Source organism: Diospyros lotus, chromosome 1 (assembly GCF_014633365.1).
Source record: "Diospyros lotus cultivar Yz01 chromosome 1, ASM1463336v1, whole genome shotgun sequence".
Lineage (NCBI taxonomy): Eukaryota > Viridiplantae > Streptophyta > Magnoliopsida > Ericales > Ebenaceae > Diospyros > Diospyros lotus.
In genome coordinates, this window is record NC_068338.1 from 28,003,125 (window position 1) to 28,023,106 (window position 19,982).

The 19,982-nt window shown below is 42.8% G+C and overlaps 2 protein-coding genes across 2 annotated transcripts; one reads left to right on the forward strand and one right to left on the reverse strand.

The window, feature by feature from the left end:
- Window positions 1–596: 596 nt before the first annotated feature.
- LOC127786966 (auxin-responsive protein SAUR50-like) lies at window positions 597–1,559 on the reverse strand. The gene is made up of 2 exons (XM_052314780.1): window positions 1,343–1,559; window positions 597–1,191 (listed from the first exon to the last, which is right to left on the reverse strand). Exons 1-2 carry the CDS (start codon window positions 1,389–1,391, stop codon window positions 737–739), a joined length of 504 nt encoding a protein of 167 aa, XP_052170740.1. The 5' UTR covers window positions 1,392–1,559; the 3' UTR covers window positions 597–736.
- A 5,358-nt stretch (window positions 1,560–6,917) lies between these two features.
- LOC127814097 (uncharacterized) lies at window positions 6,918–12,500 on the forward strand. The gene is made up of 3 exons (XM_052355395.1): window positions 6,918–7,280; window positions 7,818–12,258; window positions 12,403–12,500. Exons 1-3 carry the CDS (start codon window positions 6,918–6,920, stop codon window positions 12,498–12,500), a joined length of 4,902 nt encoding a protein of 1,633 aa, XP_052211355.1.
- Window positions 12,501–19,982: the final 7,482 nt, after the last annotated feature.

Consider the following 19,982-nt stretch of genomic DNA (forward strand, 5'->3'; position numbering starts at 1 on the left):
ACACTATTTTAATATATAATTCAAGAAAAATTTTAAATCTTTTTTTCTTGAGTAGAAAGATTTTAATATTACACCAATAAATTTTATGCTAGTATTTTATATAAAATAATACAATTATCCAGTATACATACTAATATTAGTCAGGATATAAAAGTTTATAATATTAAGTCATATTTGTAAAGTGTTAATTATAATATTTTTATGTAAAAATGATTACTTTTCCCATAAAATTAGTATAATCTGTAAGATGCTTATTCTATCCAAAAGAAAAAATCAGTAAGATGCTCAATTACAATTTAAAAAAAAATAATCACATATTGAAAGCAATAATATATGTACTTTTAGGCCAAAATTGCATATTCTTTGGTTTCACTCTACTTTCGATTTTGAGTTAATTAATAGACAATTTATATAATTCCTAAAATCCCAACTACGTACATTAATGTACTTACAGGTACTCCTAACTACTCACTCAACAAACGAATACATTTTTTGTTTCAGATTTTATATAAAATTATGTGATTTTGTTATATTTTAAAAAAACGAAATTAAAGAAGAATTTGTTTGCATAAATTACGATTAATTTAACGCAAAAATGAAAAAAAAGTGACATCAATTTTATTGAGATTTTTACTACAAAATCTTATTCAAAAATAAAAACCCACTATACCATGACACGATAGCTAATTAAGGAGTGCATGTCATGTCACGTCGTATACATTTTGGGGTTGGGTTTTCAGTAGCTGTTCAATAGGGTTTTAGACGAGCGTGAACCCCAGCCAAGCCCGGCCGTGGCTAGACCGCCGTGCTCCGACAGCATCCTCTCGAGTTCGCTCGGCCGGCAGGGCACCGTGACCGCCCCCTCGTGGTCGAAGCCGAACTGTTCCGCCGCTTCTTCCAGCAGCCTCAAGAAGGAAGGGTGGCTCAGATAACTCAGCGGCACGATGAATCTCCGGAGCTCGTTCTTGTCCGCCGCAATCACAGCGAAGTGGCCTTCTTTCACGTCTTCCGGCACGTTGGTCGAGTCGCAGATATCCTCGGAGTCGTCGAAGAAATCAGAGGCGGCTTTTCGGGCCGAGAGCAGGCTTCTTTGGAGCTTCTCCGCTACGTTCTTGAGCTTTACAATGCCGGGCGTCTTCTTCTTGCTGCCATTGATTCTAAGCTCAGCCATGTCGCAATAGCTGTTTGATTCTGAAATATTTGGATGAACTCGTGGTCAGTGACTTTTCTTTCTATGCTGGTTTAATTGTTTATTTATAGCAAGCGTACGCGTGATAGAATCGGAGATAAGGCGGACTGTTGGTGTTTTGACAAAACAGGAGGGAGAGAGAGAGAGAGAGACCCGGAGAGACTGAGTGAGCCTTTGGCGCAAAGAGGGGAGACCGTGGCATGTGAATGAAGTTTCAGGTCAGCCATGAAACGTCACGTCAAGCTTCCAATTATAAACACTGATTTCACATGCTGCTGGGGTTAAATTCCCAGCCATATATATATATATATATATATATTTAACCTAGCTAGCTAATTCATCCTCCATGCATGATGCATGCTTTTCTTTTTCTTCTTATTTTTGTTGGACGTCGCCATGAACGGTCCTTCCCTGCACGTCGGTTGCTGCAGCCGCAAGCTGCAGGCACTGCATTATATTTATTGGACTTTAGGCGTTGCTCCAATGTATAGCATTGATATATATATAGAGAGAGAGGGGGGGGGGGGGGGGGGGGGGGCGGGGGAGAGAATGAATGAAGAACACAAATTTAACTTGCGTTTGGTGTCACAATTTTTGCATAAGATAAATCAAACTCTCACAATTCTTACGTCCACCTAATTACATTCAGAAAATTCTAATTGTCAAGTTTTGACATATACGTACTTTAAACAAGCAACTCTTAACAATTTAATTATATATATATATATATATCATCTCTCAAATAGGCGCACTTGTTGCAAAACTCATGCTATGGTGTCTATTTAATTATAGGGTAACTTCTAATGTATTTTCTATATTCACTTTGAATGGTTTTTCACATTTATATTAATTTGGTTTTTCCTAATTAAAAACCTAATCTCCTTTGGTTTGAAAATTTAGTTATCTAGCAGAATAATGAGTTAGGAACCCACGCGATAGATGGATTTGAGAAGCCTACTCCATGAAGGTCAAAAATGCCCTCCCATTAATTTTCAGAGAACACACTATGATTGTAAAAATCAATGCAAGGGCACCGTTGTCAGACATTCTTTTCTTTTTTTCATATTAATTGTTGGTACAGAACTAAACAACTTTTCTTTTAATTAGTTTGGAACCATGGGGACAATTAGTAACGTTACTTACTTTATGTGTTCTTAATTAATATAGTTACTATATACTTCAGTTTGTTGGTTCTTACTTGAAATATTAATATGCAAAATGGTTTCTTTTTTAGCCCAAACAAACAAAAAACATACAAAAAAACAAGAAAATGTTGGTACAGAATTATATATGTGGTCGGTAAAAGGGCTGTTCCTCTACAGTTAAACCACCACATACACACGCAGCTTGTGCATGTGGTGTATATAATATATAGCTTAATTAGATACTTTGCTTTCTAGAAAAAAGAAATAAAAAACAAAAAGAAGCTTAGATAGTACTTCACATTTATAGAGAGATCTAGAAGTGGAATGAGCTAGCTATCTAGAATTTTCATGGCATGTGATTTCGTGATCCACCTAATTGATTATAATTCTTAGTGTTTGTGTGTGTCTGTACGTGTTTTAAAGTTGTTATTCTACCATTACTTTTATATATAAATTATTATCACAAAACATGCATATTTGACAATATTAATCTTAAATATTGTTAATCACTTTGGGGAGCTTGGTTTCTCTGTTTGTTCTGGCTTTGTCAATGGAACTGCTATGAAAAGCACAGATGCCGACACTGGAATTCAGTCTGTAGAAAAATATGTCAAATTAACCAGCTTGCAAACGACTGCCAATATATTCTTGAACAGTTGAGAACAACATTCCTTCCTCTTCAGCCAAAAGAAAAGAAAAAAAAAATAACAATAACAATAAGAAGAATATATAGACTAATCCTCTCATCTGAAAGACACATTCTCTTTTGAAAATAATAATAATTTGTTCTTGATTGTGATCCTCCTCATTCTTGCTCTGTTTCTATCTTGGATTTGGCGTGCATTTTTTTTTTTTTTTTTTGGAGCATTTTTTAGTTTGCAGTTGAAAAATTTTTGGTATTTGTTACCACTTGAACATAATAATGAATTTATTTATTAAAAATATCATTGTCAATTGTCAAGTTGTTTAGACTTTGCAAAAAGGAGTATGATTAGAGAAGGAAGAGCAGTCACTCACTGAGCAAATGCTTAGATGCATTAAATTTTATTGAAGACTTGCATACAATATTAAAAGCAATAATAAAAGTGTACATTTTTTAAAATCATGACTCATCTATTTATAGAGAAATATAGGACGTTGTGATAAATATTACTGGTATTTTTGAGATTTACAAAATTTAGTATTCTCATGGATAATGTTTCCTGAAGTTTGGTTTCGATCTCGGTTTCGATCTCTATGGGAGAGTAAGAATCTCTCAAGATCAGTCTTTGAGAGAGTGTCATGTCTTTTGATTCTTTTGATCGGTCTCCGAAGACGTTCTAATTATCATTTTAAATACAAAATAATACTTTGGAATTCTCAACTTTTGCATCGACTTTTAGTAGAATTTTTTTTATGACACATTGATCGGTATCCAAAGTCATTAGGGACACGTTGCTTTTGTATGTTAAGGAAAAAAAAAAAGAAAGTGCAGGTTCTCCCAAAAATATCAACCTGATTGGGTTTTATATAACAATTATTCCTTTTTCTTTTATCAAACATCAACTTGATTGCGATTTTTTTCTTCTGTTTTCTACCACAAATTGTAATTTCAGAGGTAGCATTAGTTTTTACATCATTTAAAATCTAAATAAATATATAAGTAAAGAGTCGACTCAACCAGAATGCACCTCTAACCCTCTAGCCTTTTGTCCAGTCTAATTATCAATAAAAACAAGTTCAAATTTATCAAAAGTCTAACAAATCAAGAGTTTTATGTGATTTTTGAGTTTAGGGTTTGAATCTTAAACACATTTAGACTTATGACCATAAAAAAAATGGTAGATATACGACATGACATTGTGTATTATGGTGGGGTTAAGGTAAACCATCTCAACAATAATTATAACTCAAACCAAATATTCTCACTAACCTCTCCTTTCTCTTTTGTCAGGAATTTTTTCTTTTTAATGATAACTAAGAAACAAGTTAGAAATAATAAGAACTTTATATGCATGTTCAAAAAGATCTCATCTTTTATCAACTCTTTATTCTTTTGTTGTTTTTGAGTATTATAACCCTAGCTAGCTAGCTAGCTAGTTCTCGTGCATCACAAAAAGTTAAAACCTATATATATATGTGGGCCTGGCCCTAGTGCAGCACATGATCAAATTGTTCTCTTCTCTGTAGATATTGGCCTACACTAGATGCTTCTTCGTCATCAAGAAAATAACTTCAACTCCATGTATTAGCTAGATTGGGGGTCTTATGATTCAATCATATATCAAATATACATCACGGGTTTGCGATTCAATCTATTATTGAGACAATGCATATGATAGGAGGTGTATATTATCAATTTTAATTAAATCAAAGGTGCAATATGATTTGTTCTAAAGAGCCGTCATGAGCAAGTTCTAGCTTATAAGTTACAACTTTCTGAGAGTATTTTTCTTACTGGTTTGATCACTTATAAACTATTGAATTAGTTTATAAGTTATGTAGCTTATTTTTTGTTACATGTTTGGCAATATTTAAGAACTTAAATACTATCAAACTTATAAACTATTTTAAAAGCGTTTGAGATAAGTTACCTCACCTTTTCCAAATAAGCTCCTAAGGGATTTTTGCATTAACCAATTAAATGATAGATTTGCCCTCGCACAACTTCTTAATTTTCAACCTACTTAACTCTTTCATCTCACTGTTTTTCTGTCACCACCTCACTCCAATTCCTCATCGCCGTCGCCACCTCCAGATCCTTTGTCGCCATCTGCCACCGCTTCCAGACCCATCTCCATCCCCATCGATTGTCGCTTCCAACCTCTATCGCTGCTTTCTCCATGTCAGCCTCCGATCGTCCGTCGCTTCCTCTTCCATTAGCCACCTCTCTTTATATATAAATATATGAATGTATGTAACATATATATTGTATTAATATATTTTTTAATAATTATGTATAATTTATCAACGTATAATTGTAATAATTTTATCAGTTAGACATCAATTTATAATTTATTTTTATTAAAAATTAATATTTTATAAATTTTATTTATATTATTCAACAACATGTCTATTTTCGTCTTTTTAACAAGTTTTGATAACTTATCATTTTATTCAAACAAAACACATAACTATTTAACTAACAATTTAAAGCATATTTATTCAAACACGTTGTAAACTTAAATGTTACTCAACTTTTAAACTTTACACAACTTAAAAACAAAAAAACTTATAAGCCCTTAAAAAAAGTGATGCCCCAAACACCCTCTTACTTGGAATGAATGCTTTTGCGAGACTCTCGTCACTCGTGCCCTCGATTTCGATAGATAAGGTAAATCGCAAGTGTGAAGCTTTGTCTCACTGCATAAGTGGAGAAGTTGAACATACAACGACCTAGTAGTATGAATCTTAGCTTATCACTGCTTGATCACTCGACTTATGCCCTAGGACCGAAAGACCCCCTCACTTGATTTGATGCTTAATTGTCCCTCCTAAACACGAGGTCCCCAATTGATGTTCACTTGATTTGATGCTTAATTGTCCCTCTAGACACACACCAAGTCTCCAATTGATGTTAACTTGTATGTAAAGGGAATTCTATATAGATTTTCTAAAAAATAATATGATGGGGTCAAAGCTTGGCTATATCGATCTCACATGAGACATCATCTCCTTTGGATATAATGCATGGATATATTCAAAAGTGCATATATAGATGTTTATAGTCATACACTAATGAGGAAAAAGAATTATTCTTTAATTATAAGGCACAATTGTCCCTTAGCACAAAACTTGTGCTGGCGTCAAATTTTTCATTTTCAAAACACTATTATTATGCAAATAATGTTGGGTAATAAACTTAATTAAGGACAATTAATTGACCATACATTTTTTGAATTTTGACTATTTCATATTCGGACACCCTCTAAATTTTAAAATTAACCTAATCAGTTTTTAAATTTTTTAAAATTAGCCACAACATCTTCTCCATTACTATAATAACATTAAGTGATGTGGCATCAACTGAAATTACTAGAATACCCTTACGCTCTGATAGTCTCACCTGCCACGCGGACCACCTGAGAGACCGACACGTGGCAAGTCAACACTCCGGAGCAGAGCCCGGGAAATCCGGGCCGAACCGCAAGACCCGTTCCAGCTTGACCGGGATTCTCGGGGGTCGTGCCCGCTCATCTCGGGTACCCCAAAACGGTTTCGCCTATAAAAGACAAGGACTCTCGCCAGGTATAGACAAGCTCTACAGCTCTCTCACTTACTACTACTTGCTTCACTCTACTGATTTGAGCGTCGGAGTCCACCCCGGGGGATCCAAGCCCCGGCCCTCCATTGTCTTGCAGGTCCTACACCCGAGGTCCGACATCCCCAAGTCCGAGGTTCCATTCCCGAGGTCCAGTCGCAGAGGTGGCACGTGGTGGTCGGTCCCAAAAACCATCATCATTTGGCGCCCACCGTGGGGCCGACGTCCATTCTCGCTAACCTCTTCTTTCCCTACCTCGCGCTTCGGACTTCAACTCCTCACCTCGGACCTCGGTCTTTTCGCGAGTGTCAAACGACTTTCACTCCTCGCCACAACTAACCACATGGCTCCCCGAAAAGACGTGACTCGCAGCCAGGTCGGAGCCAATCTAGAAGCCCCGCAACAAGGAGAGAATCCACCACCTCCAGCCAATCCCATGCCGGAGGACCGACTCACTAGGTTGGAAAACCAGGTCCAACAGCTAACTGAGTTGTTGACTGGTTATCTACACCAGACCGAACAACATCGTTCGCATGTGCCCTCTCAGCGGGCGGAGCATCAGTCACCTCCTCCTGCTCGGGAGCCTCGTCAATCCCGCCAGACGGGTCAGGAAATCCACTCCTCGGAGGCGGCAGGATCCACTTCTGCCCCCTCGCGAGAAAGAGGGACTTCGCAGGAGAGACGATTACGTTTCTTAGAGAAGCAAGTCCACGAACTCAAGAAGGGAAAGGAAGAGTTGCTCCACCCCGGCTCTAACCAACCCTTGAGTAAGGGCATCATGGCAGAGGTTCCACCGGAAAGGTTTCGTATCCCCTCCATCAAGCTCTATGATGGAAGCACAGATCCCTATGATCACGTCGAGCTTTTCTCCTCCCACATGCTGGTGCAATCGGGGTCGGACGCGATGTGGTGCCGAGCATTTTCGGCCACTTTGGGAGGACATGCCCGGACCTGGTACTCCTGCCTTCCCCATCGTTCCATCAACCGCTGGGAAGAGTTGAAGACCTGTTTCTTAGCCCACTACGCTCCCTTGAAGCGCCACCGGAAGTCTTCCATGGCTCTGGTGAACATCAAGCAGAACCAGGGTGAATCCCTAAGAGATTTCGTGGCTAGGTTCAACGAAGAGGCATTAAGTATCGATGAGTTTGACCAGCGAATCGCAATGGTGGCTCTTCAGAATGGCTTGAGAGCTGGGCCATTTGCTCAGTCCTTAGCCAAGACTCCACCTCGTACTTTCACATAGGCCTTAGCCCGGGCTAATAAGTACATCAACGCCGAAGAAGTGATGAAGGTGAAGCGGGCGGAACAACCTGACAGGAAAGAAAGAGAAAAAGAGAAGAAAAAACCGGCCCCAGAGCAGAAGACGGACTATCGTCCCTCCCGAGCTCCCGATCGCCCGAGTTTTGGGGGTGCACGTGGAAGCCCGGTGAATTACACTCCCCTGAATACAAGTCGAGCAGAGATTCTCCTGGCATTGGAGGATAAGAATTATTTACGGCGTCCTCCCCCGCTGAAATCTCCACCCAACACTCGAAGTAAAAAGAAGTATTGTCGTTTTCACCGCGACCACGGCCATGATACTGAGGATTGCATCCAACTGAAAGAAGAAATACAAGAGCTTATCAACCGAGGATACCTTCGGGATTTCGTGGGTCGAGGAGGTACGAGCTCGGGCAAGGTAGAACCCAAGTCGGAGCATCGAGGGAGGTCTCCTACTCGAGATCGCTTTCGAGAGCGAAGTCGAACACCCCCCCGGAGAGAAGGAAAGCAGCCCGCCGAGGAGGGAGGACAGAAGTTTATCTTGTACACGCTGGCGGCAGGGACAGTTCCAGGGTCCCACTCAACTGCTCCCAAGAGCACGGTAAAGGAAGGGGTGGTCATCACATTCTCTGAGGAGGATCTTCCGAGTTATCCCAGCTATTCGGATCCTCTGGTAATCACTGCTCAAGTGGGAGAGTGGGAGATGAGGCGAATCCTCGTGGACCCAGGTAGCTCTTCAGAGATTCTCTACAAGAGGGCATTCCTAGGGATGGGGTTCACGCTCGATCAGCTAAGGCCAGTCCGTGTCCCATTGGTGGGTTTTGATGGAATGGTGATCCATTCTGAAGGTTTGATCCGGTTGCCCCTGACGGTCGGTAGTGGTCCTCATAAATCCCGAGTGACGTTGGATTTTTTAGTGGCAGATGTGCCCTCGGCGTACAATATGATCCTTGGTAGGTCTGGGCTTAGTGCTCTGAGGGCAGTACCGAGTACGTATCACATGGTGTTGAAATTCCCTACTTCGGGAGGGATTGGCAAGGTAAGAGGAGACCAGCGGCAGGCTAGGGAATGCTACGTGGCCTTCTTGAGTGCCACTATGGCCAAGGGGTCAGAGTTAGACTCAAGACCGAATCGGGAGGCGGTCCCTCAAGCTGGTCAGGGTCAGATGGAGACGGAACAGGTGAGAAACCCGAGTATTGGAGCAGGTCAGAGGTCAGTAAGGGAGGAGGGACAGAATTCCGCTGCCCCTCCCACTGTGGTTACTAGTTTCATCTTGGAAGGTCCGGAAGAGCCTAAGACTTCAGAGCCAGTGGATGAGCTCGAGGAAGTCCCACTGGGGGAAGAGCTCGGTCGGACGGTACGAATCAGTGCCAAGTTACAAGAGCCCTTGAGGTCCGAGATCCTTTCACTCCTACGCCGATATCAAGATGTGTTCGCATGGTCTACCCTAGATATGCCGGGGATAGATCCAGCGATCATGACACACCGCTTGGGGCTCTATTCGGATTGTGTGCCGGTAAGACAAAGGAAGAGGAAGTTTGCCTCGGAGCGGGCTAAAGCTATAGAGGCGGAGGTGGAAAAGCTTATGGAGGCTAATCATATTCGGGAAGTCAATTACCCAGAGTGGTTAGCCAACGTGGTTCTTGTCTCCAAGGGATCGGGAAAATGGAGGCTTTGTATTGATTTTAAAGATCTTAACAAGGCTTGCCCGAAAGACAGTTACCCCCTGCCCAGGATTGATGCGTTGATTGACGGAACAGCGGGGTGTCAGCTAATGAGCTTCCTGGATGCATTCCAGGGGTACCACCAAATCCCACTACACCCTGAAGATCAGGAAAAGACGGCCTTCATCACGGATAAGGCTACCTATTGTTACCGAGTTATGCCCTTTGGGCTGAAGAACGCTGAAGCTACATATCAGAGGTTAGTCAACAAATTGTTCAAAGCTCAACTCGGTCGAAACATGGAGGCTTACGTGGATGACATGTTAGTCAAGAGTCTATTGGCTGAACAACATCCGGACGACTTGGAGGAGTGCCTCAGAACCTTACGCCAGTATCAGATGAAGCTCAACCCGGCCAAGTGTGCCTTCGGGGTTACAGCTGGTAAATTCTTGGGGTTCATGGTGCATTACCGGGGAATTGAGGCTAACCCTTCGAAGATAAAAGCCATACTCGAGATGCCTCCCCCTCGAAGTATCAAAGAAGTGCAGAGGCTAACCGGGAGGATAGCAGCTTTAGGGAGGTTCTTGTCAAGATCTGCGGAAAGACAGTTGCCATTCTTTAAGGCCTTGACTCGAGTCCAGAATTTTGCATGGACAGAGGAATGCCAGGAGGCATTTGAGCAGCTGAAACGATGTCTAGTCTCCCCCCCAGTCCTGGCAAAACCACAGCCAGGAGAGTCACTATATATTTACCTAGCTGCCTCGGATGAAGCTGTCAGTTCGGTTTTGGTACGGGAGGAAGACAAAATCCAAAAGCCGGTCTATTATGTGAGCAAAAGGTTGGCTGGCGCTGAGATTCGTTACACTCCAACAGAAAAGTTGGCCTATGCCCTAGTCATCTCCGCTCGAAAGTTGAGACCCTACTTTGAGGCACACCACATTATCGTCCTATCAAGTCAGCCGCTGAGGCATGTGCTGGGAAAGCCGGACTTGTCGGGGAGGATGCTCAAATGGGCAGTAGAGCTGAGTGCTTTCGACATCGACTATCGACCTCGGCCGGCCATCAAGGCACAGGCTCTTGCCGACTTTATCGTGGAAGGCACCCTACCAGATGAAGCAAACGAGGGGATTTCCCAGACTTGGACTCTCTCTGTAGATGGCAGCTCAAGTGTCGGAGGCAGTGGCGCTGGATTACTACTGCAGGGCCCCGATGGCCAGGCTTGGCCGTATGCCCTCCACTTCGAGTTCAATGCCTCTAACAATGAGGCCGAGTATGAGGCGCTCATTGCCGGGCTCAGACTAGCGGAACAGATGGGAGTCAGGGATCTGGAGGTATATTCTGACTCAAATTTGATTGTGCAGCAGGTTACAGGAGAGTTCGAGGCTCGAGAGGACGTCATGGCCCAATACTTGGCGATAGCCAAGGATCTTATGGCACGATTTCGGATAGTGAAAATCAATCATGTCCCACGAGCGCAGAATGCAGTGGCGGATGCTCTCTCGAGGATAGCTGCTTCTTCCTTCCCTAGGAATTCCCGAGCTGTTTACATGGAGTCGTTGCCCCAGAAGAGCATAGAGACTGAGGCAGAGCAGCTTTGCGTAGAAGGGGTTGAAAGTTGGATGGATCCCATCGTAGCACATCTGACCAAGGGATGGCTACCTGAGGAGGAACTGGAAAGTCGAAAACTCAAGCGCCAGGCTGCCAAGTTTCTACTGGTGGGATCAGACCTTTATAAGAAATCCTTCACTCAGCCGCTACTGAAGTGTGTGGGGCCGGTCGAAGCCGACTACATCCTAAGGGAAATCCACGAGGGGATTTGCGGCAGTCACATCGGAGCTCGGTCTCTCTCCCAGAAGGCACTTCGGCAGGGGTATTACTGGCCGACAATGATGAGCGATGCTGGGCATTTGGTCCAGACTTGTGAGAGATGCCAAAAAACCTCCAACCTGGTTCACACCCCGGCAGCCGAACTCACCCACCTGGCTTCACCCTGTCCGTTTGCCAGGTGGGGAGTCGATATCCTCGGGCCTTTTCCACTAGCGGCTGGACAGAACAAATACTTGATAGCAGCCATCGACTACTTCACTAAGTGGGTGGAGGCCGAGCCTGTGGCGACTATTACAGGTCGGAGGGTAAAACAGTTCCTTTGGAAATCCATCGTCTGCCGGTTTGGTATTCCAAGGGTACTAATAACTGACAACGGCACCCAATTCGAAGACCGGTCCGTGCAAGAATGGTGCCGAGAGTTGGGGATTAAGCAACATTTTACCTCGGTCGCCCATCCTCAAGCTAATGGGCAAGTAGAGCTTACAAACAGGACCATTCTACAAGGACTCCGAGCTCGGGTTGAAAAGGCAGACGGCCAATGGGTAGATGAGCTCCCCAGTATACTATGGTCTTATCGAACCACACCGCGAACGGCTACAGGAGAATGCCCTTTTACATTGTGTTATGGCTTGGAGGCTCTCATCCCTGTCGAGATTGGGGTGAGGAGCTATCGAGTGGAGCATTTCGATCCCGAGATTAACGAGCAAGGGCTAAGGTGCAACTTGGATTTGATGGATGAGCTCCGAGATCTGGCACGAATTCGACAAGCCGCATATAACCGGCGCATTGCTAGGTACTACAATCGACGAGTCCACGCTAGGAGCTTCATGCCAGGAGACCTTGTCCTACGACGGTTCGACGTGAGCCATCCTCGGGACATGAATAAACTAACTCCGAATTGGGAAGGGCCGTACCGGGTGGTGGAATCCCTAAGTCCGGGGGCATATCGACTAGAAGACATGGAAGGCAAGCCCCTGAAGCATACTTGGAATGTGCAGAACTTAAGGAAGTTTTATCAATGAGTAGGGGAATTCCCTGAATCTCTTTGTACTCTTTTTCTTTACGACTAATGGCAAGGCTTCTCTTCATCTAATAGCAATTGTCCAAAGGATCATACTTCATCGAAGAAAAATCCAAGGGTCACGAGCCCTAGGCCGTTCTCAAAAGAGGACTAAGGGCCATGGAAAGAACCCTAGCTAACACCCTCCTTCGCGTGGGAGTGGCTAAAAACCAAGGGTCACGAGTCCTAGGCCGTTCTCAAAGGAGGACTAAGGACCATGGAAAAACCCTAGCTAACACCCTCCTTCGCGTGGGAGTGGCTAAAAACCAAGGGTCACGAGCCCTAGGCCGTTCTCAAAAGAGGACTAAGGGCCATGGAAAAACCCTAGCTAACACCCTCCTTCGCGTGGGAGTGGCTAAAAACCAAGGGTCACGAGCCCTAGGCCGTTCTCAAAAGAGGACTAAGGGCCATGGAAAAACCCTAGCTAACACCCTCATTCGCGTGGGAGTGGCTAAAAACCAAGGGTCACGAGCCCTAGGCCGTTCTCAAAAGAAGACTAAGGGCCAGGGAAAAACTCTGGCTAACACCCTCCTTCGCGTGGGAGTCTCTAGAATCCAAGGGTCACGAGCCCTAGGCTGTCCCCAACGGTGGACTAATGGCCAAGGAAAAATTACAACACAGCACCCCCATGATAGTCGACCAAGGGAGAACCAAGAGTCAAATTCACCCTCGTCAACTATGGAAGGGATCGAGGCTCAACTAGTCTCAGTCCATATGTTCGCAAGCAAAAGATGAACAGTCAAAGTGAAGTACTATATAAAAACCAGAGGATCCAATACATGATAATAGGGGAAGTACAAAAAGGCCCTAGCTAAAAAAAAAGAAGAAGAAGAAGAAGAGCTCAAGCATCAGGAGGCGCATCACCATCGTCAGCCATCTCCGAGTCCTCCATCCCGGCCACAATCTCCGCAACAGACCGAACAGTGGACATGTCCAAGTCTGGATGAGCTCGTAATACCTCTGTCTCATGAGCTTGGAATCCCTTTGTCCAAGCCTCCTGCAGGTTCTTCTGGAGGAACTCCTCTACCTCAGGAAGCTTGATGGGCTCGGCATACTTGCGCTCGTATTGGCGAATGACTGAGTTCGCCCGAGATAGCTTGGAGCTCATCCGAGACAGCTCTGCCTCTAGCCCCTGAATACGTAGGTCTGAAGCCTGCCGCTGGGAGGACAACTCATCCAAGTTTTTCCTGTGGCTCTCCAGTAACTCGTCTCTTTCCTGCAGCTGGGTGTCTAGTTCCAAGGTCTTCTTGGAAGCTTGAGAGAAACGTCCGGAAAAGTCCGAAACGAGTGTGACCACCTACAATAGGCAAGGCAAGTAAGGACAACATAGATGAGACTGGAGGATGTTGATAAAGTATAGATGATTACCTGGGCCAGATACTTGCACAATGTGGCTTCTACGGCCTCCAAGGACTGCTCGGCCAACACCTGACGATCGGCGGGAGTGGCAAAGTGATGAATCATACGTCTGGCCACCTGAGTGTTCCGGCTGAGATCACTTGCCTTCACTCCCCAATCAGGAACATAGTCTGGACTATGGGGAGGAGACTCCGGGGCTGGCATGAGCTCTCTCGGAGGATGGGAAGTCCTCTTCCTTTTAGCACGACTAGGCTCTCCTTCCTCAGCAGGAGGAGCATTCAAGGCAGCCTTTCCCCCCGTAAGAGCTGGGGCGCCCTCGTCCTCCACGGGTCTCCGTTTGTTCTTCCCCCAGATAAAAGCTGTGCTCACCATTTCAGCTGCAAATGTGCAAACAAGATATTAAGGGCAAGAAAAGCGAGGTAGAAAAGTATGAAGATAGTGGGAAAATGACTACCCAAAGTGACATCAGGCTCGAAGCAAGTGTGAGTGGATAAACCCCCCAGGTACAAGGTGCGATCACATATCAGGACCCGAGCGCTGATAGGGTTCAGCTCTCTCAAAATCTGAATATTGTGAAGCTCGTCCTGCGTGATCTTGCGACTACGGACCTTTGAGGGCTGGAAAGCCCACTCAACTGGCACCCCGAAGCTGACCCCCCGGTCTTTCAAGCCAGCAAAGAAAAATCTACTCTTCCATCGTTTTACCGATGTGGGGTTATCGACTACGAACTGACGTTGGTTGAGGGGGGAAAAAGCAAATCGAGGTTCAGTTTTGCTAATGGAAATTACTTTGAACATCCTAAAGAAAAGTTGAGCAGTGGGCTCAATGTCCCGAGCTCGACAACAGAGAATGAAAGTAGATAGGCACCTCCAGCCATTGGGAGTCAACTGAGAGGGGCATAACCCAACGATAGCAAACACCTCAACTACAGGAGTCGCGAGAGGAAATCTAAGGCCGGCAGCCAAGGCCTGCTCGTAGACGGTGATACAGCCATAGGGGGCCTGGTGAGCTTTCAGACCTCGGGGTTCACTATACCAATACTCATCATGAATGAGACGGTATTTTCGGAGGAGGGGAAACAACTCCCTCTCGGTTATGGTAGAATGGTCCGTGGTTAGATCCTCGGGTAAGCTTTCTAAGTTGGGATCACTACTCACATGAGACTCCGAAGTGGGATGAGGTGAAACTCTCTCAGGCCTCCTAAGTTTCCCAGGCCTACGAAGGGGGCCGTGAGGGGGGCTGGATAACTCGGTGTGTGATTCCTCACTACTTGAGCTGGTACTAGAGCTCTCGGAATCGGAGGAAGAAGAAGAAGAAGAAGACATGCTAAAAAACGAGCAAAAGTAGTTAAGAGAAGGTCACTGACCAGGAGAATAAAGGCTGAGGTCAAGAAAAAACAACCACGACTGGGCTAGAGCCTCGGAGAGCTCAGTAGACGCGATTTAGCTTGGGAAAACCTCGAGTCACACCTGCAAAAAAAGAAGAGCCAAGGAAACAGGTTAGTAAAGTTGTCTTGTTTTAAAGATCGTTTTTGTTATTATTAACAAAGGAAAAGCCCGAGGACTTTGTCAAAGCCCAAGGGTCGGCCATGGCCGACCCAGGGACACCCCTAACATATATATATTATATATATATGTATATATATATATTAAATTAAAAAAAAAAAAAAAAAAAAAGGGGAAAAGTCTCAAGGGTCGGCCATGGCCGACCCAAGGACACCCCTAACATATATATATTATATATGTATATGTATATATATATATTAAAAAAAAAAAAAAAGGAAAAAGAGAAAAAATCTGCAGAAGGAGAGCAGGAGGGGGGCGGCCATGGCCGACCTCGGCCATGGCCGATTCGGCCAGGGCCGAACCCCTCGGCCCTGGCCGACCTCGGCCAGGCCGAGCCAAGCGCTCGACCGTGGCCGAGGGGCTCGGCCTCGCCGAGATCTGGCGAGGCCGAGCATGGCCGAGCCAGAGCTCGGCCTGGCTCGGCCATGGCCGAGAGCGGCCGAGGTCGGGCCAGACCAGGCCAGGCCGACCTCGGCCATGGCCGAGGCGGCCTGGCCAGGTCAACCTCGGCCAGGCAGGGGCGCCTGGCCGAGGGAAAACCCAATTTTTTTAAAAAAAAAAAAAAAAAAATAAGCAAAAAAAACAAAGAGAAGAAAAGATAAAAAATAAATAAATAACAAATAAGAAAAAATAAAAGCAAAGGAGGATGGGAAAGACTAACCTCAAGGAGATGAATGCTTGTCTTGAAATAATAAGTGTGGGGTGGGGCCTTAGGGCTTATATAGAGGGGACCCAAAGGAAGAAAAATTCAAAATGACAATGTTTCCCTCCAAACGAATTCTTCCCTCCAACCAAAACTCATCCCTATAATTTCAGGGTAGTAAATGAGGTTTTAAAGCACTAATCTCAATTTTAAAAATACTCTCGTGCACCTTGGTAAAAATCAACAGTCAGGCAACCTACTCCTCGACCCAGCATGGTTTTCAGCTCGGCCCAAGGAGTGGGGGGCAAGTGATGTGGCATCAACTGAAATTACTAGAATACCCTTACGCTCTGATAGTCTCACCTGCCACGCGGACCACCTGAGAGACCGACACGTGGCAAGTCAACACTCCGGAGCGGAGCCCGGGAAATCCGGGCCGAACCGCAAGACCCGTTCCAGCTTGACCGGGATTCTCGGGGGTCGTGCCCGCTCATCTCGGGTACCCCAAAACGGTTTCGCCTATAAAAGACAAGGACTCTCGCCAGGTATAGACAAGCTCTACAGCTCTCTCACTTACTACTACTTGCTTCACTCTACTGATTTGAGCGTCGGAGTTCACCCCGGGGGATCCAAGCCCCGGCCCTCCATTGTCTTGCAGGTCCTACACCCGAGGTCCGACATCCCCAAGTCCGAGGTTCCATTCCCGAGGTCCAGTCGCAGAGGTGGCACGTGGTGGTCGGTCCCAAAAACCATCATCATTAAGTAAATTAATCGTATATCCTTTAAACTTTGGATCTTTGACTTAAACATTCCCTGAATTTTTATTTTTTGCTAAATCAACTTTGGCCTTTTCGGGAAAGCTTAAGGAGTGACTTAGCGAAAAATAAAAATTTAAGATCAGTCCAAGTCAAAGACCCAAAATTCAAGGGTTTTTGACCCTAGCACCCCCTCCCCCTAAACCTTTTATTTTTTGTTAAATCAGTGTTGGCATTTTTTAAAATGTTCAAGTTAGCAAAAAATAAAAGTTTTGAGGTGTTCAAGTAAAAAATTCAAACTTCATGAGTGTACGGTCAATTTATTTAATGTTAGTAACAGAAAGGATATTGTAACTAATTTTAAAAAAATTAAGAACTAACTAGACAAATTTTAAAATTTAATAAATATACAACTCAAATAATCAAAATTGTGAAGTGTACGATAACTGTAACAAACTCAATTTTCGCTCAATTCAAATATTGAGCTAATTGGGAGATATTTGAATAGTTTTAACTTGTACTTCATTGTGCCTATAGATCAAAACAGGTGTATGTTGAAAAGTCAAGAGCATATAGCCAGCTTCCAAAGACCCAAAGAATTTTGCTCTCACAAGTAAATATTCTTTCTCTTCTATTTTTGCCAATTTATTTGGCTTATAAAATAATTTGCACTGCCTCATGATAGACAGTATCGGTCTGTCGTAGAGAATATAATTATCTCCTATGATCATTTATATTTTCATTTCTATAATTAGTACAGGCTCGCTAAGACGATATACTTAATCAAAGATCAAGCAAAAAAAAACTTATTTAAAGATGGATCAAGATATATTATTAATTATTTTTGCCATCAACAGGGGAAACACAAAAAGTGCATGATCAAAAAGAAGAGAAATGGTCAAGAAAAACCGAAGGCCAGGCCAGGTATTAGATGAGCTGGCACATAAAGTTTATGATAAGTGATTGGTGTTGGTGTTGAAACCTATCTCTTCTGTACCCATCAAAGATATGGAAGCATCGAAGAGTAGACCATGTATTGATCATCCATGACCCCAAGAAAAGGAAAAGAAAGAAAGAAAGAGATTAAGAAAGAAGAAGATGAGCACACCTGCAGATCGAGCTGGAAAAGAAAGAAAAAAGGGCACAAAAAGTTGCTGATCTAATGATTGATGTTGGTTGATCTGAGCTCTCCCTGTGGCCTGTGGGGATTACTTCATTACTCTTGAGATATTTAGGGCAACTATTTCTAACGTTTGGTGAGGCGTCTCATTTAAAGGCGACATTTGATGTTGCAAATGGTCCACCGGCCCCCCTCTTCATCCCATGCACTGTCTCTTCCCATATGCCTACTAATTAATTACCAAAACATGCACAAAGATTGCAAGTTCGAGTTCGAGACAGACAAATGATCTTCTCTTGATCAGATGAACATGTTGATACGTGAATTATTCTGCCAACGGCAGTTGAAGAGTTACAGTTAATCTCAAAATGCTTGACATATTCATTAATAAAAACATCATGATTGAGAACAATTTGAATCACATTTTTAGGACACTTATCCTCTAGGGCATTTGGAGCCTAAAAATTCGAAATGTAGTATCAAGAAGAGAGCAATAGCGAGCCATATAAATGATGGAAAATGTAGTCCATAGGCTAACTTGAGAGGAGAACCTAAATCAGAGCCGTAGTTCGTCCATGGCGATCTAAAAGACACCGCGGGAACAGCTCGCCCGGTAGCTTATCTTGACGATATATATCTATATGCTACACATATATAAGCTAATAATAAGGCATACAAGAGAGTACGTACTTTTATGTCATAAAGCGAGGGCGACAGGCCCTACAACGTGCCCATGAGTTGCACCCTTTAATTGCATCTTCCCAGAGAATAAGTAAATGGACTTGCTAATTAAACTCATGCCAGCCGACCATTTTGATAAAAACTATCTTGTATACGTTACGTACGTACTTTCCAAATATATATCATAAAAATAAAGTTTACTCTTATTTATTATGTATTAGTGATAAAAATTACTTTTAGTAAGTAATTAATTTTAGACATTAAAAATTTATGTTGACGTGAACATCCAAAAGCACAAAAACAAATAAAATAATTTGTGGAAGATTGGGGCGGAGATTAATGAGGTTTCTTTCTGAATAATTAAGCAGCCAGGGTGTCCACTTCTTTCTGAATAGTACCTCTTCCATTGTACGTCTTTCTTTTTTCTTTGGAAATTACTTTTTATGTGATTGCATTAATTTTGTCGTGCTTTGTGACAAATAAAAAGAAATGGCGACATTTATGTTTTATACGATACTGTATTGCCCAGTACGGTATCATAACAGAAGGACGGCCGTCCTTTTATTATGCATGGTAGGGATGCCGTATGCGGGTCTTATATGTCTTATGCTAGTATTAGGAAAATACTACAAATTCACTTATATCAGATATTAAGATATCATATTTTTCTTTGTTTCTTTTTAATTAATTTGACTCAGATTAAATTTTGACATATATAGTGCTCGTATGTCTTGCTAATTTCCATACTCATGGCAAATGAGGGTGTCCACAACACCCCCCTGAACTTTGTCTCTTTGAGGGGTGTTGTGTGGTTAATTTCAAAAAGTTTAGGAACTGGTTGAATAAATTTTAAAATTTAGAATTTGTCTAGACTAAAGGAATAATAACAAAAAAATTTAACTATTTAGATAATATGAAAGAACTTATATGTTATCTAATTCTTCTCACCTAATTTATAAGTTCTTCTAATAGCTTTTGTTAAAAGTTGGTTTCTCCTAATTCTTTTAATAGCATATAAACTATTTCAAAAGAGCTCTGACTAATTAAGCAAAAGACTAAAATGCTCACCAAATATAAACTCTTACAACTTACAAACTCTTCCTAAAATAGAGTTTTAAAATTCCTACAATTTAAACATAGACAAACACCCTCTCATGAAGTAGATAATAACATCTAATTAACATGGCTTAATTTGTTGTGTTTGATAAAACGATTGCTAATTATAATATGTTGAAAGGCCCATTTTGGTAAAGGAATAATGTCTTATACTTTTAGGTGTTCATTTTAGGATTCAGATATTTACGCATAGATTGGTCCATAAAATAACTTTTTCTCCTCACCATGTAAAGGTCAAGAGATCCCAATAAACTAACGAGGCTAAATTGCATTTTCACTTCTTGTGATTTTGAGTTATTTAAATGAGATTTTTTTTATGATTTTAAAATATATTTGGAGATCTCTATACTTTATTTTA